General features: G+C 38.9%; 1 protein-coding gene across 1 annotated transcript; it reads left to right on the plus strand.

The window, feature by feature from the left end:
* Positions 1-12,894: 12,894 nt before the first annotated feature.
* LOC104234667 (uncharacterized) lies at positions 12,895-15,070 on the plus strand. The gene is made up of 4 exons (XM_009788269.2): positions 12,895-13,030; positions 13,136-13,225; positions 13,769-13,898; positions 14,772-15,070. Exons 1-4 carry the CDS (start codon positions 13,000-13,002, stop codon positions 14,839-14,841), a joined length of 321 nt encoding a protein of 106 aa, XP_009786571.1. The 5' UTR covers positions 12,895-12,999; the 3' UTR covers positions 14,842-15,070.
* The last annotated feature ends 1,061 nt before the right edge of the window (positions 15,071-16,131 follow it).

A 16,131-nucleotide genomic window follows, 5' to 3' on the forward strand; every position in this document is an offset into this window, starting at 1 on the left:
AAAGGCGTTTGTTTTTTCAAAGTTGTTGTTGAAATCAAGAGGCCGCCTGAAGAGAGGAAAGGCATTTTATTTTTAAAAGTTGTTGAAATTTAGCCAACCTAAAGAAAGGAATGGCATTTCGTTTTCAAAGTTGTTGAAGTCAGGAGCCCGCCTGAAGAGAGGAAAAGCGTTTATTTTTAAAAGTTGTTGTTGAAATCAGGAGCCCGCCTGAAGAGAGGAAAGGCATTTTATTTTTTTAAGTTGTTGAAGTCAGGAGCCCGCCTGAAGAGAGGAAAGACGTTTTATTTTTAAAAGTTGTTGAAATCTCGCCAACCTAAAGAAAGGAATGACATTTTATTTTCAAAGTTGTTGAAGTCAGGAGCTCGCCTGAAGAGAGGAAAGGCGTTTTATTTTTCAAAGTTGTTTTTTGAAGTCAGGCGCCCACCTGTATAATGAGAGGAATACTTTTCAGTCTTATACTGCAGATTTTGAAATCAGTAACCCCACCGGAAGGTAGAAGGTTACAACAGGAATCCCCAGCAGGAAACAATAAAAATCTCCAGCACCGGGAAGCAGAAGGTTGCAACAAGAGGTCCCAGCACAAATTCAAGCGCCTGAGTCAAAAGGAAGAAAAGACGCGTCTTGAAATAAGCGGCTTGTGAACATTTAATTATGCCCAGCATAACAAATCTGATGAAGAAAGCCGTATCCCCAGAGGAACCACCGAAAAGCTTAATGAAGGAAGCCATATCCCCAGCGGACCGAGCAAAATGATGAAAACTGGTATTCAGAAAAGCAAAGGGCCAGTGTCATCCCCAAATTCACGGAAGAAAAGCACCGGAGGAAACACAAGCCGACAAGAAAGCAAGGCAACAAGAACAAGTTGCAGTCTAGCCTAGCTTCTTGTTTTTTTTAAGCACGGTGTAACAAGGAGATCGGTAAGCAGTGGTAATAGCATGCAACAGCAGTAACCTTGCAGTCCCACGGTAGTCCTAGCTACCAAAACTTCCCGAACTACATTAACCTGATTCCCCTTTAGCCAGGGATATGTAGGAAACCTTTGAAGCAAAGGTTCGGTTAAATATTTTTCAAAAAAAATGCTTCACACGGAGTACTCGGATGGGCAAAAATCGCTCACTTTATCTTTGCACGAAAACCATTCGTGTCTTCGGGCAAAGAGGGGCAGCTGTAAGCACGTGATTGCCCTATGAAAGAATTACTCCCATAAAAATTCAAAATAAAATGATTTTTCTTGGTGTGCAATTTTGAGAATTTTTGTGACATTTTTGGATAATTATTTGTATTTGTCTGTGCATGTTTATTTGTTAAATTAATAAAAAATACAAAAAATATGTCGCATTTGACATGTAGAATTTAATTCTTCAATTGTTACTAATTAAGTTTGTTTTACAAAAATTGAAAATTACAAAAATAGGCATCTTTTGCGTTTTTAGCATTTAATGTCCAAATGTACAATTTTATGTTTGATTATTACTTAATTGTGCGTTAATTGTTATTGGGAGTTAATTTACGCATTTATAACTTAATAATAATTTAAGTATTTTTATAATGTAGTTTTAGAAAAATAAAAGAAGAAAAGAGAGAAAAAATACAAAAAAATCGGAATTGGGCCTCTTCTTCTAATTCAAGCTACAAGCCCAAAAATACCCAACCTTTCCCATGACCCGGTCCATCTCCACACGGGTCGACCCGGTCCTCCCCATAACCCCAATACCTAACCCCTCTTCATTTTTCATTTTTTCCAAAAAAACAAAACAAAACAAAAAGAAAACAAAACCCTAAAAACTTGAGAAAACTCATCCGCCCCAAAATCCCAAACACCCCAAGCAACCATGGCTCCCCCCCCCCCCGTTGCTGCTACCCTGTTGCCCAACGTCGACCACCCTCACACGACCTCCCCCTCCTCATATTCTTCTTCGAACAGAACCTCGCCATGAACGACCCCTCCTTCCAGCTCCTCCGTGCTGCTACGTCGTCTGCTTCTTCAGTCCATGCTGCTGCTATTTCTTCTCCTCCGTGCTGCTGTGTCGTCTGCTTCTTCAGTCCATGCTGCTGCTATTTCTTCTCCTTCGTGCTGCCACTGCTACGTCTTCGTCATCAACCACCATCCACAGCCTCCATAGCTGCCCTCCCATGGCTGAAACCCCACTGCAAACGACCCCTCCTTCCAGCTCCTCCATGCCGTCGTGTCTGCCTTCATCTTCCAGTTGTCACTGCCATGGCTGCTGTCGCTGCTTCTTCTTCCAGCTTCATCGACGATGCTTGTCACTGTTGCCTCATCTTCGTCTTCTTCGCTTCTGCTTCACGTACAAAACCAGCCGCACCTGCAGTTTTGCTGCCACCATTTCGTTATTCGAGTTTTGGTCGATGTCGTCGATCGTTGTTTTGAGTTAGTCAAGGTTAAAAGAATGGTGAGTTCGTCGTTAAATTCAAGATCCATTAAGTCGTTGGCAGTCTTGGCACGATAATTCTTTCCGGGCAGATTTGTTTCATTCAAGTTCTTCATCGTTTCGATCCGGTTAGTGGGTTTTGAGTTTCATTTTTTGTCCGTATTTTGTTTTTGATATTCTCGAATATAAAATCGGTTTGATTTTTTGTTTTGTTTCATGTTCATCATTTTGTTAATTTTTCAGTTTGTTCATGTGAAATTGTTAGTTTAATGTTTGTTAGAATCAAGTTGAAGTTTAATTAATTATTTCTTCAGTTTGTTTCATGTTTTATGTATTTTTCAGAAATTGTTAATGTTGTTAGATTCAAGTTTAAATTCATAATTGTTTCTTCTTCGGTTTTGTTTTTTTATTTATTTGTCTAAAAAATTTAGTTGTAATCGGAAAATATGTTGGTTTAATCATTTGAATCCATCATGTTTGTTGTTTAAGATAGATTTAATTCATGTTCATCTTTGTTTGAAGTTCGTTTTTAATCCAGTGATTTTAATGTGAGTTTATGTTTTGGTTTTTGATTTGTTGATTTAGTTTGAATCATGTATTGTATTGTTAATATTGTTGTTTCCTTGCTCATCCATTTTTGGTCTAAGTTAACCAGGATTGGTTCCCAATATGGTTAATTTATTTCCATTAATTTGAAGTTGTATGATTCATCTGTGTTCATATGATTTGTTGTTGAATTTGTTTAGAAATTGGTCATATTGGCTATATTTTGGTTGAGATTGATTAGGTGAATTGGTTATAGCTGATGGGGTAGTTTGGTAAATTGCAGTACGTTCAGGGGTAAAATGGTAATTGCAATAAGGTCGGAGGGGTAGTTTGGGAATTGAACATTTTGAATAATTCTTTATGTTAAGCATGGGGACAAGATGTAATGGGGTGGGGTTTGATATAATTGTTTAATATAATGGGGGACAAGACATAATGTAGTGAGGGGAATATTGTAATTGTTTATGTTAGGCATGGGGGACAAAATGTAATGGGTTGGGATTGATATATTTATTTAATGTAATGGGGGACAAAGCATGTAGGTATGAGGGACAAAGGTTTAAAATAAAGAAAACATTAATTAGTGGGGACAAAGCATGCCATTTGGGGGAATATTTCGGGTTAGAGGTTCAAGACAAGAGTCTTGCTATAAATAAGAGTGATTCTTGACATAAGGAGGGAGAAGATTAGGATTAGGAGGATTATTTTCTGGAGGGAGTTTTTTGACTTGAACATTTTAGGAGGACTTTGACACTTGAAAGGGTAAGACTTAGATAAGAGTCAAGACTTGAGAGGAGAGAAGAGATTTGAACTTGAAAGAATTTTGAGAAATCAGAATTTGAGAGTAAAAGAGAAAGACAAGTTGAACTTTTACTTGAATAATTTCCGTTTGTCTTTCCTTAAGTGTTATTCAAAAATCAGTAAACTACTGCATCTTGTATCCGTCTCTCTTCTGCTTTGACTGCGATTGCATTTTAGTATTGCTGATTTTTCAATCTGTTACTGGGTTATTCTACTGGTCGCTACTGGTTTTGCGGTGTTGCTGAACCTGCTGTTGCTGTGTTATTATTGCTGCTGACTTCTCCTTCTTTTGTTCTTGTACTGCCATTTCTAGGTACACATTTGTACACTCTCGGCTTGAAGCGAAATGAAATATTAATCAGGCTTTGTTCCTGTTGAATTCCTCCTGTTTAGATTTGTGTTTGAATATAATTTTCCTTTCTTTGTATAAAAATGTAGTTGACTGATTAATGAGTAACGAGGTTGCATAACTTCTTCATCTAATAATGTTAGTTTAAATTAATCAAAGAACAAGTAATCTGTTTTGATATTATTGTGCGTAAATCTCATGTTCCAGTGTTATTAAATAATAGAATATAGAACGGAAGCAATCTCTCTTTGTACAAACTCGATTGCAATTTTCCATTTGCATTAGCCGTAAACTAATAACTAATAAGTTCGACTTTTTCAGCATGTAATTAATTGAGGGATTTCCTTTTATTTTTAGAGACGAACTTAATAGAAGAAATGTAGTCACTATAGGTTTATCCTTTTAAATAAAATGAGACGAGCCTCGCCAAATAAAATACAAAATTGCGGGGCCCTCAGTAAATATTTGCTTTAAAATTTCTTAGACTTCGGGATGGACCGTTTAGCGAAATTCCACGGCCCTACCCAAAGTAAATGATATGCTAGTCACTTTAGGCGCGCCTTTAATAATTTAATTACCTTAAACTCGGGTGCACATTTATGTGACCCAAATCCAAAACATCAAATAAAATATGTTCCAGATTGTGGGTGCATTTCATGTGACGCAGTCCAAGGACATGTTTTAAGCGATGTTCACATCCTTTTGAAATAATAACAATAAAGCGGTAAAAAGTTAAAATTGGCACATTGGTTCATAATGGTATTTAAAATCAGATAAATAAGCCGAATATGACAGTTGAGCGACCGTGCTAGAACCACGGAACTCGGGAATGCCTAACACCTTCTCCCGGGTTAACAGAATTCCTTATCCGGATTTCTGGTGCGCAGACTGTAATATGGAGTCATTCTTTTCCTCGATTCGGGATTAAATTGGTGACTTGGGACACCCTAAATCTCCCAAGTGGCGACTCTGAAATAAACAAATAAATCCCGTTTCGATTGTCCTTTAACTGGAAAAACTCCTTCACCCCCCGCGGGGGCGGAAAAAGGAGGTGTGACAAATATTATCCTCAAACATCCGGATTTGATGATATCCTGACCTGAGATCCAGCTTTGAAAAGAACTTGGCACCATGTAGCTCATCAAGTAGTTCTTCAATAACTGGAATTGGGAATTTGTCCTTAATAGTGTGATTGTTAAGTTCCCTGTAATCTACACACATCCTCCAGCTGCCATCCTTCTTTTTCACCATAACAATTGGTGAAGAGTAGGGACTGGTGTTGTCCCTAATCACTCCAGCATTCATCATCTCATCAATCATCTTCTCAATTTCTTCTTTCTGAATGTTGGGATATCTGTATGGTCTGATATTGATAGTAGATGTACCTTCCTTCAACACTATCCTGTAATCATGATCCCTGTGTAGAGGTAACCCTGTAGGGACCTCGAACAAATCATTGTACTGCTCTAATAGTTCTTGCAGTTTTGTTTTGTCTTTTTCCACAGAACATTGTCCTTCTAAACCCCATAAGCATGGTTCAGACTCTGAATTTGCTGTGAACATACAGACAGACATCATGGACAATTCAGCTGGTTTAGCTAACAGCTTATGCATCTGCCCTTTTCCACCAGCTTCAAAGCTGGTGGTTGAATGCCTCTCAAAGATACCTTCTGCCCCTTATGTTTAAACTCCATCCTCAATTTCTGGAAATTCCAAAGGATATCCCCTAAGGTAGTGAGCCATTGAATGCCCAGGACCATGTTACACACTCCCAAAGGAAGTGTTAGCATATCAGAGAAGAATTGCACTCCTTGCATCTTCCACTCAAAACCCTTGCACATAGACCCACTGTGCATTTTGTTACTATCTCCTACTGACATAGAGAAGGGTTGTATCTAAGTCAAGTAACACCCCAACCTCTTAGCTGTCTCAAAATCTATAAAATTGTGTGTACTGCCTATATCAATGAGGATCTTGACAGCTTTACCCTTCACAGATCCTGTGACTCTCATGGTTTTGAATATTGTCCTGTAGTTATACATACCAGTGATAGCATGCATTGATACATAAGCTAAGACAACCCCTTCAGAATCTACATGCCCCTCTACTCCTGCTAAACACAAAAATTCAGAAGGATTGAATTTCAAGTCTATCTCTTCATCCCTTATTTCTTCTATGGGTTCCTCTACTACAATAGAAAACAACTGTCTCCTTTTGGAACATGCATGTCCAGGTGTATACTTTTCATCACAATGGAAACAAAGGCCCTTAGCCCTTTTTTCCACCATTATTGTAGGGCTCAAGAATTTTGGGTTTTTATATATGGTTTTGCTGGTTCCAGCTTGGGAATTTTGGAATTTTTGGTTGGCTTTAGGGTATAAGGGATAGGTCTGGTTATGAGGGTTACTGGAAAGTTTTGGAACAGGTCTGGGTTGTGAAAGAATTGGGGCATTTCTGAGAGCTTCTTTTTGGATAATCAAGGTTTCTTCTTGGATTTTTGCAAGGCTAATGGCATTCTGTAGGGATCTAGGAGCAAACATCTTTACTGGCAGTCCAATTTCTCTCTTGAGACCCCTCAAGAAACAACTGACAATGTATTCCTCACTCAATTCTACTTAGTTAACAATTCATCAAACACATCTATGTAATCTTGCACAGTAGTATTCTGTTTTAGATCCTTCAAATCCCCCATCGGATCATCAAATAGTTCAGACCCAAACTTAGAGTATAAAATACTCACATATTCCCCCCCAACTAGGCCATTCTCTAGTGATTCTAGTTTTCATATAAACTTGGTGCCATTGAAGAGCCTTACCTTCGAGCCTGTAGGAAGCCATTTTAACTCTGGAAGTTGCTGGTGTTTCAGTCACTTCAAAGTACTGCTCACATTGGTACAGCTAGTTGCGCAAACCTACTCCATCAAACTTAGGAAATTCCAATTGATGACCTCTGATAGGCAGCTGATACTCTTCCCCACGTCGAAGTCTAGCAACTTCAGGGACAACTTCTTCATCCTCAGCCCTTCTTGCTCCTTGTCTAAGAGGAACTTCTTCACCCAGTGGTCCTTGACTACCAACAGTTGCCATTAAAATTCTTCTAAACTCCTCCATGGATGCAGCTAGCTTTTCATCTATAGTTTTTCTCAATTCCTCTATGTTACCACTGATTCCTTCAAAAGATCCACGGAGTCCATCGAGATCTTTGTATAGCTCCTGAATTCTCGTGTTGTGCTCACCCATTTCCACTCACAGATCCAGGGAAGTTGGGCTCTGATACCAATGATGCACTCCACAATCGAAGACTGGATTGAGAGACCTAAAGAGCAAAATAAGGAGAATTGGTCTTGAACAATCACTCGAGAACTGGAAATATTGAAAGAGATATAGAGAGAGAATTATTGTTGATCATTAATGTGAGAAGGCACGAGAGAAAATATGATATATATTGATGTTGTGTGTGATGCAATACAAGAGGTGATATTTATAGCTACTCTATACAAAGGGGATACTACTCCTATTCCAATGTGGGACAATTACATAGCTATCTCTAACACTCCCCCTCAAGCCGGAGCATATAAATCATATGTACCGAGCTTGTTACATATATAATCAATGCGAGGACTAGTGAGGGACTTGGTGAAAATATCTGCAAGTTGATCATTCGATCTCACAAACTTCGTAGTAATATCTCCTGAGAGTATCTTTTCTCTGACGAAGTGACAATCAATCTCAATGTGTTTAGTTCTCTCATGAAACACCGGATTTGATGCAATATGAAGTGCAGCTTGATTATCGCACACAAGTTCCATCCGACTGATTTCACCAAATTTCAACTCCTTGAGCAATTGTTTGGTCCAGACTAGTTCACATGTTGCCATAGCCATTGCTCGGTATTCTGCTTCTGCACTAGACCGAGCAATTACATTCTATTTCTTACTTTTCCAGGACACCAAATTTTCTCCTACTAAAACACAATATCCAGACGTAGAACGTCTATCAGAAGGTGATCCTGCCCAATCAGCATCCGAGTACCCAACGATCTGCTCATGACCTCGATCCTCAAACAGTAATCCTTTACCTGGAGCCGATTTTATATACCGGATAATGCGGACAACTGCATCCCAATGACTATCACAGGGAGAATTCATAAACTGACTTACAACACTCACAGGATAAGAAATGTCGGGCCTAGTCACTGTGAGATAATTTAATTTACCAACCAGCCGCCTATAGCTTGCAGGATCGCTAAGCGGCTCCCCCTGTCCAGGCAGAAGTTTAGAATTCGGATCCATCGGCGTGTCAACAGGTCTGCAACCTGTCATCCCTGTTTCCTCAAGAATGTCTAACACATATTTCCTTTGAGAAATAACAATACCTGAGCTAGATTGAGCAACCTCAATACCTAGAAAGTACTTCAATCTGCCTAGATCCTTAGTTTGAAAGTGCTGGAAGAGATGCTGCTTCAGATTAGTAATACCATCCTGATCATTGCCCGTAATAACAATATCATCAACATAGACTACCAGATAAATACATAGACTTGAAGCAGAGTGGCAATAAAACACAGAGTGATCAGCTTCACTACGAGTCATGCCAAACTCCTGGATAACCGTGCTGAACTTACCAAACCAGGCTCGAGGAGACTGCTTTAGACCATAAAGTGACCGACGCAAGCGACATACAAGGCCACGAGACTCCCCCTGAGCAATAAAACCAGGTGGTTGCTCCATATAAACCTCATCCTCAAGATCACCATGAAGAAAGGCATTCTTAATGTCCAACTGATAGAGGGGCCAATGACGAACTGCAGCCATGGATAGAAAAAGGCGAACTGATGCCACTTTAGCCACTGGAGAGAAGGTATCACTGTAATCTAGCCCAAATATTTGAGTGTATCCTTTGGCAACAAGACGTGCCTTAAGTCGATCAATCTGGCCATCGGGACCAACTTTGACTGCATAAACCCAACGACAACCAACGGTAGATTTACCTGAAGGAAGAGGAACAAGCTCCCATGTACCACTTGTATGTAAAGCAGACATCTCGTCACTCATAGCCTGTCGCCATCCTGGATGAGACAATGCTTCACCTGTAGACTTAGGGATGGAAACCGAGGACAATGAAGATATAAAAGCATAATGGGGAGATGACAGACGATGATAACTCAAACCAACATAATGAGGATTAGGGTTTAGTGTGGTCCGTATACCTTTTCGAAGTGCAATCGGTGTACTAGGAGCAGGATCCGCAGTAGGAGCCGTGTCAGGTGCAGGACGAGAACCAGATGGGCCTGATGTAGGGCGCGAACGACGATGATAAGTCAAGAGTGGTGTTCCTGTGGCTGGGGAACTAGGAGGGATAACACTGGACTCCTCAAAAGTTGGTATGGGTGAAACCTCTGTGGTTGAAGGTGGATGAGGATTACTAAACTCCTCAAAAGTCGGTATAGGTAAGACCTCAGATATGTCATAGTGGTCAGCAGAAGTGACATCAGTTGTGAAGAAAGGTTTAGACTCGAAAAATATGACGTCAGCTGACATAAGGTACCTATGAATATAAGGTGAATAACAACGATATCCCTTCTGAACACGAGAATAACCAAGGAAGACACACTTGAGAGCACGAGGAGCTAAGGGCTAAGTTATGAACAAAACATGTGCTCCCAAAAACCCGAGGTGGAAGAGGGTGTAAGGCTGATTGGGGAAACAATATTGAATGTGGAATCTGACCCTTGATGGGAGATGAAGGCATCCTATTAATCAAATAACAAGCTGTGAGAACTGCATCGCCCCAAAAACGCAGCGGAACACGAGACTCAATTAGAAGTGTGCGAGCAGTCTCAATAAGGTGCCTATTCTTTCTTTCTGCAACCCCATTTTGCTGAGGGGTATAAGGACAAGATGTCTGATGAATAATTCCATGAGAAGACATAAACTGCTGAAACTGAGAAGATACATATTCTAAGGCATTATCACTGCGAAAAATGCGGATAGAGACACCAAATTGGTTTTTGATTTCAGCACAAAAACTCTGGAATATAGAGAATAACTCAGAACGATCTTTCATTAAGAAAAGCCAAGTACATCTTGAGTAATCATCAATAAAGCTAACAAAATAACGAAATCCCAAGGTTGAACTGACTCTACTAGGACCCCATATATCAGAATGAACCAAGGAGAAAACAGACTCTGCATGACTCTCAACACTACGCGTAAAGGAAGCTCGGGTATGTTTCCCAAGCTGACACGACTCACAATCTAATCTAGACAAACTGGATAAACTAGGCACCATCTTTTGAAGTTTGGATAAACTCGGATGTCCTAAACGTCTGTGGATTAGATCTGGAGGATCTGTAACTAGACATGTTGTGGAAGGACTGAGCGAGTTAAGGTAGTAAAGACCTTCTGATTCACGACCTGTACCAATTGTCCGTCCCGTACTGCGGTCCTGCATAATAAAAGAATCATCAATAAAATATATACCACAATTGAGGGCACGAGTCAAACGACTAACAGATGCAAGACTAAAAGGACAACCAGGAACATAAAGAACGGAATCTAGGGTGATAGAAGACAATGGGTTGGCTTGTCCAACTCCTTGTGCCTTAGTTTGACATCCATTGGCTAAAGTAACAGTAGGAAGAGACTGTGAATATACAATATTCGACAAAAGTGATTTATTACCAGAGATATGATCAGAAGCGCCTGAGTCCATGACCCATGGTCCAAGAGTACTAGACTGGGAAACACAAGCAAAAGAATTACCAGCAATAGGAGTGTCAGTCTGGGCAACTGAGGCTACTTGTGGAGATGTTTGCTTACTTGCTCGATACTGAAGGAGCTCATTATATTCTTCTTTAGATACAGAAAAGCCCTGGTTACCTGTAGTCTCGCTCTGAGCAACGTAGGCATTTTTGGGTGGACGGCCATTTAAGGAATAACACATTTCGCGAGTGTGTCCAAGTTTGTGACAATAAGAACACTTGGGTCTAGATCTCCCAAAACGACCGCCTCCTCATCTATTCTCCATAGCTTGAGATGCCCGAACATCCACTGTCTGGGATGCAAGAACAGAGGAATCAAGTATCTGTGATGAAATCACTGGGTGACTTGGTGCTGCAGCAAGGCAAAGTAATCGAGAGAATAATTCATCAACTGTAGGGACAGTCGGACTCGCCAAAATCTGGTCTCGTACTGAATCAAGATCATGAGGAAGTCCAGTGAGTGTAAGAACTAGAAACATTTTCTGTCGCTGCTCTTGTTGTTTTGACACACTAGCAGAAACTGGCATCAATGTCTCAAATTCCTCCATGACTGCCTGTACCTGACCCAAGTAAGTAGACATATCTAATTCTTGCTTCTTTAAGTTTGTCATCCGTGATATCACATCATAGAAGCGAGATATATCATTAGTGTATAACGTACGAGCCTTTGCCCAAACCAAATAACATGTCTGGAATGGCCGAAACAAAGGCATCAACTTAGAATCAATAGAACGCCACAAGATGCTACATAATTGAGCATCAATTTTTGCCCAAAGCGCTATCGCCTTTTCATCTCCTTCGCTAGACTGTTTAATCAGATGATCTTGCACACCTTGACCTTTACACCACAACTCGACAGATGAAGCCCAAGCTAAGTAGTTTGAACCTCCCATTAAAGGTTCCGAGGTAATCATAACATTAGAGTTTCCAGAACTCATGCTTTTAGACCCAAAAACATCAATTCCCAAAGACATCTTGTAAATTATTACCAAATAAGAGAAATAATCAACTGTAATCCACTGAAAATAGAGTAAGGAACACTGGACCAGAATAGGAAACTACTGTAGCAGTTGGAAAGTTACTGTTGCATCCGGAAAATATTCAAAGTGGTCGGAATGAAATAAAAACAGTAGGGGTAGGATCGGAATTACCAGAAGACCCAACTGTTTTGAATGAACTTTTTCAAAAAATGGCCGGAAGTCCACTTTTTTTTTGAAATCATTATTCACGCCGGAAAAATAAAAAAAAAGTGGTCGGAATTTGGTGTAACCTGGATGGGTAGGCTCAGAATTGCAAGGGAAACAATCTGTCCTGAAGAGTCGTCGCCAAAAAATGGCCGGAAGGTGGCACACGCAACATTGGAACTTCGCCGGAAAATTTTCTTTGGACAGCTACAGTACCGCCGAAGATTTTCACTGGGATTTGGTCGCCGGACAGTGACTACTCTTGTGGTAGTGTTGGATTTTGTGCATAACACTGACCGAGACAAAGCAGACGCAAAACAACTTTGAAAGTCGCCGGAAAAAAAAAGGTTCCGGTGACTGATTTTACTTCCCGGAATCGCTGGAATTTATACACAGCGATAAATCTCTCACGATAGCTCTGATACCATGTGAGAAGGCACGGGAGAAAATATGATATATATTGATGTTGTGTGTGATGCAATACAAAAGGTGTTATTTATAGCTACTCTATACAAAGGGGTTACTACTCCTATTCCAATGTGGGACAATTACATAGCTATCTCTAACAATTAACAGAAAAAGCATGTGTACCATAGTCAATGATTCTACTGATATAGGAAGGGAAATCTAGGAGGGGAAGCTTGGAGGGAAAGTTAGTTATAACTAACTTTGGGAAACATGTGCCCCTCACGTGATGGGCCCTACAACTCTAACTAATTTCTAACTAACTCGGTTGTTAACTTCTAACTAACCCAGCTGATCCAAACTAATTTTTATCTCTATTACAATTGAATCATAACATATTACTACACTTCTCCCCCTCTTATTTCAAGTAGCAGGCGCTGGTCACGTTAAACTTTTCTTCTGCTAATTGCTTTTTCTTTTTGTCCCTAAATTCGACCAATTTTTCAATTAAGATGAAAGAAGAAAGGGCTATTTTAGGGAATAGTAGAATTGAAGATGTTCGATGGCTTTGTTCTTTAACCGAGTCTTAACTTGTAAGTTGTCTCTCCTCGTATGTGTGCGTGTGTGTGTTTTATTTTTTTTATTTTTGAGTGATATCTTAGGTTTTATTTGGTTGAATTGTTACGATTTATTAATAGGTTTGAAAGTGTTGATACAACAACGTGCCCAAAAAATTGGTCATGAATCTTTAGCTAACAACTTTGATTTGAAGACCATCCGAGCACTCAGTAAGTTTTTTCTTATTCTCCAGAATTTGTAACAAAAAAATTTGGTTAAATTGAAGCTTGCACTAGTGAATAATTGGTGAAATATTTGTTATTTGCTGTATAAATTGTTGAATTATTTATCTAGTTTTGTTCCAGATTAAGTGTTACTTTAAAAGAGAAATTTATGTGCAACACTCGGGTCAGCTCCAGATATTTTGTAAAGTAATTTTGTCTTAAATGACATAAATCATGCATTGGTTTAAGTGAAAGCCCCCAATATCTGATGGGAAGAACGCAACGTGTGATGCGTGAATTAGGCGCACGTTATTGGTTCATGCCGCTTTGCAGACAAAAACCTGATATTTAAGTGTATGTTGGAGAGGAAGGGCATTTGCATAATTTACTGTACGCTACTGATGCTCGGAGATTTTTCGATTATAAAAAAAATTATTGGTTTAAGTGAAGTTTTTGATCTTTTTATTATTTTCTCATAATGTCTATTTGGCAAGTCTTATTTTGATTGAGAATCTTAAAGGGAAACTTAAAGATCTCTCCCTGGTACAGCTGAGTCCTCTGCAAATTTAGATGCATGTAATTTGTTAAATCTTGATTTAGACGAGACATTTTCCAATATGGGGATTGAACAGCTGAGCTCCTACATTTGCAGTGATAAGAGAAAGAAAATGATGGAAATGTAAGTTCTTCAAAACTCATTTTGTCATTACCATGCAAATTAATTTTCTGAAATCATTCTTTTGGTCCATCCTCATTTATGATTTTCAAAAATTTTATAATGGTGGCGCCCTGGTCAGTAGCACACCTCGATTATCCACAGGGTACCTACTCAGAGGTGAAGCTAGCCTTTGAGTTCTGGGTTTGGCGGAATCCAGTAATTTTTTTTTTACATGCATGCTAGTAGGTGAGGTTTTTTATGCCTCAATAGGATTAGTAAGGTAAGGTTTAGCCTGGTTTGTGTTGCCTTGGTCCTATGCCTTTGGAAAATATCCACACGGCTATGAGATTATATGCCCTCGTGAGACAATGCAGGCAGCTACACCATGAATCTTCTACATGAGGCTGTCATAGGCAATGTGAGGCGCAGAGAAGTGATTATATAGCCAAGGCATATGGGTAACAATATCGGTGCTATTGTCCCCCTTATATGTACTTTTCCTAATTGTTGTATTTTTCTTTTCTGTTAATAATAAAAAAAATTACTCAAAAAATAAAATAAAAAGAGTAGAATCCCAAACTTGTAACTTCAAATCATAGCTCTGCCTCCTACTACCTCCCACTAGTAAAGGTATCGGGTAAATGGGACCATCAGGGCTTACACATATGGGAATATGCCAAGTGGTTTTTGTCTCCACTTGAACTTTAATCCTAATCTCTAAAGTTTGCACTCAGTTCATTGACCACTAAGCGACATCCTTCGTTCGTTTATAATTATCAAATTTGTAGATAGCTTTCAGAGCATGACTTCATCATTTGTGTATTTCTATAAGCAATCTCATTTTTGGACATATATAATCAGTATATGCATTAAACATGACTTCATCTGTTGTAGGTTTTTCGAAGAGTTGTCTCCAAATGGAAAGCAGAGAGCTAGCAGTTACAGCAGTAGATCTAAGTTTTGATAAAAATAGATGATGAGTTCTCTCCTATCACCTATCAGTTAGTGCTAATTACTATTGTTAAAAGCCATTGTTTCGTCACTTAAGCGAAAATGCAATGCAAAGCGAGGGGTTATTGCTTGATATGAGTGAAGTCATGTTTTAGATGAGTTTGTGCTTCAAAAAATGGTGCACAAAGTCAGTCTAACAAGAATAATTTCAACTTTGGGTTGGACGAATATCGGCATTTATGTATACTGGATGCTAAAAGTAGCTAATTTAATTACAATTTAATTTGTATTGAATTGAACTCACAGATGTTTGATACTTTTTAATTCCAAGAAGTTGTGCGTTTCACTTCTAAGTTCTAAGAAGCATGTGCTTCACTTCTCGCTTCAAGCTTAGTTGGAGAATAGATTTCATTTCTCTTCTCAAATAACTGAAAAATTCTCAAGGACCAATAACACACGATTTAAAACTCGATGGATAATATTAAGATCATTCACATCTCAATCTTAATTATTCAGATCTTAATGGAGGTCTGAATCTTCATTATTCAGATCTCAGACAGTAAGTGCGTTTGATTTTTAAGTTTGAATCTTAAACATTCAAATCTTAATCATTAAATGTGTTTTTTTTTAATTCACAACCACTTAATGGGTCTGAATAGGTTTGTATGATTAAGATCTATAACCAAGACTTAATTTCATTAAGATGCTATCGTCGACAATCATTACTAATTGTTGTCACCCCCTACCATTATCAACTACCACCACCACCACCATCCTCAACCATAGCCGCCGCCATTACCACCACCCACCACCCCCACCATCATCATCCTCAATCATAACCACGCACTCACCCACCTTAACTACCACAACCAACCACCTCATCAGCATTAATAATCATAGATGACACCATCCACCATTATAAACTATCACCACCCATCATTACCTTCCTCAATCACAACCACAACCACCACCTCCACCCACCATCTATTAACTATCACCATCCACTACCATTCTCAACCATAATCACTATCGCTATCAATCACCACTAGCTACTACCCAGAACCACCACCATCAACCAAAACCACTATCAACAATCGCCTCTAGTCGGTACACATAGGCACCTCGTTAGCCATCACCACTACCAATATATATATATATATATATATATATATATATATATATATATATATATATATATATATATATATTAGTTAGTTAGTATTTTATTTGAATTTTATATTTATTAATTTTTAAATAAAGATAAATTTTATATTCAGATGTTAAAAAAAACAGTCTAAATCAT

This window comes from Nicotiana sylvestris, chromosome 10, assembly GCF_000393655.2.
Source record: "Nicotiana sylvestris chromosome 10, ASM39365v2, whole genome shotgun sequence".
Lineage (NCBI taxonomy): Eukaryota > Viridiplantae > Streptophyta > Magnoliopsida > Solanales > Solanaceae > Nicotiana > Nicotiana sylvestris.

Excerpts from the sequence above, each read along its gene's own strand:
- LOC104234667 (XM_009788269.2), top strand. The coding sequence starts at position 13,000 with ATGGCTTTGTTCTTTAACCGAGTCTTAACTT. Across the intron at positions 13,031-13,135 it reads CTTTAACCGAGTCTTAACTT|GTTTGAAAGTGTTGATACAA; the intron begins GTAAGTTGTCTC and ends ATTTATTAATAG. Across the intron at positions 13,226-13,768 it reads GAAGACCATCCGAGCACTCA|CTGAGTCCTCTGCAAATTTA; the intron begins GTAAGTTTTTTC and ends TCCCTGGTACAG.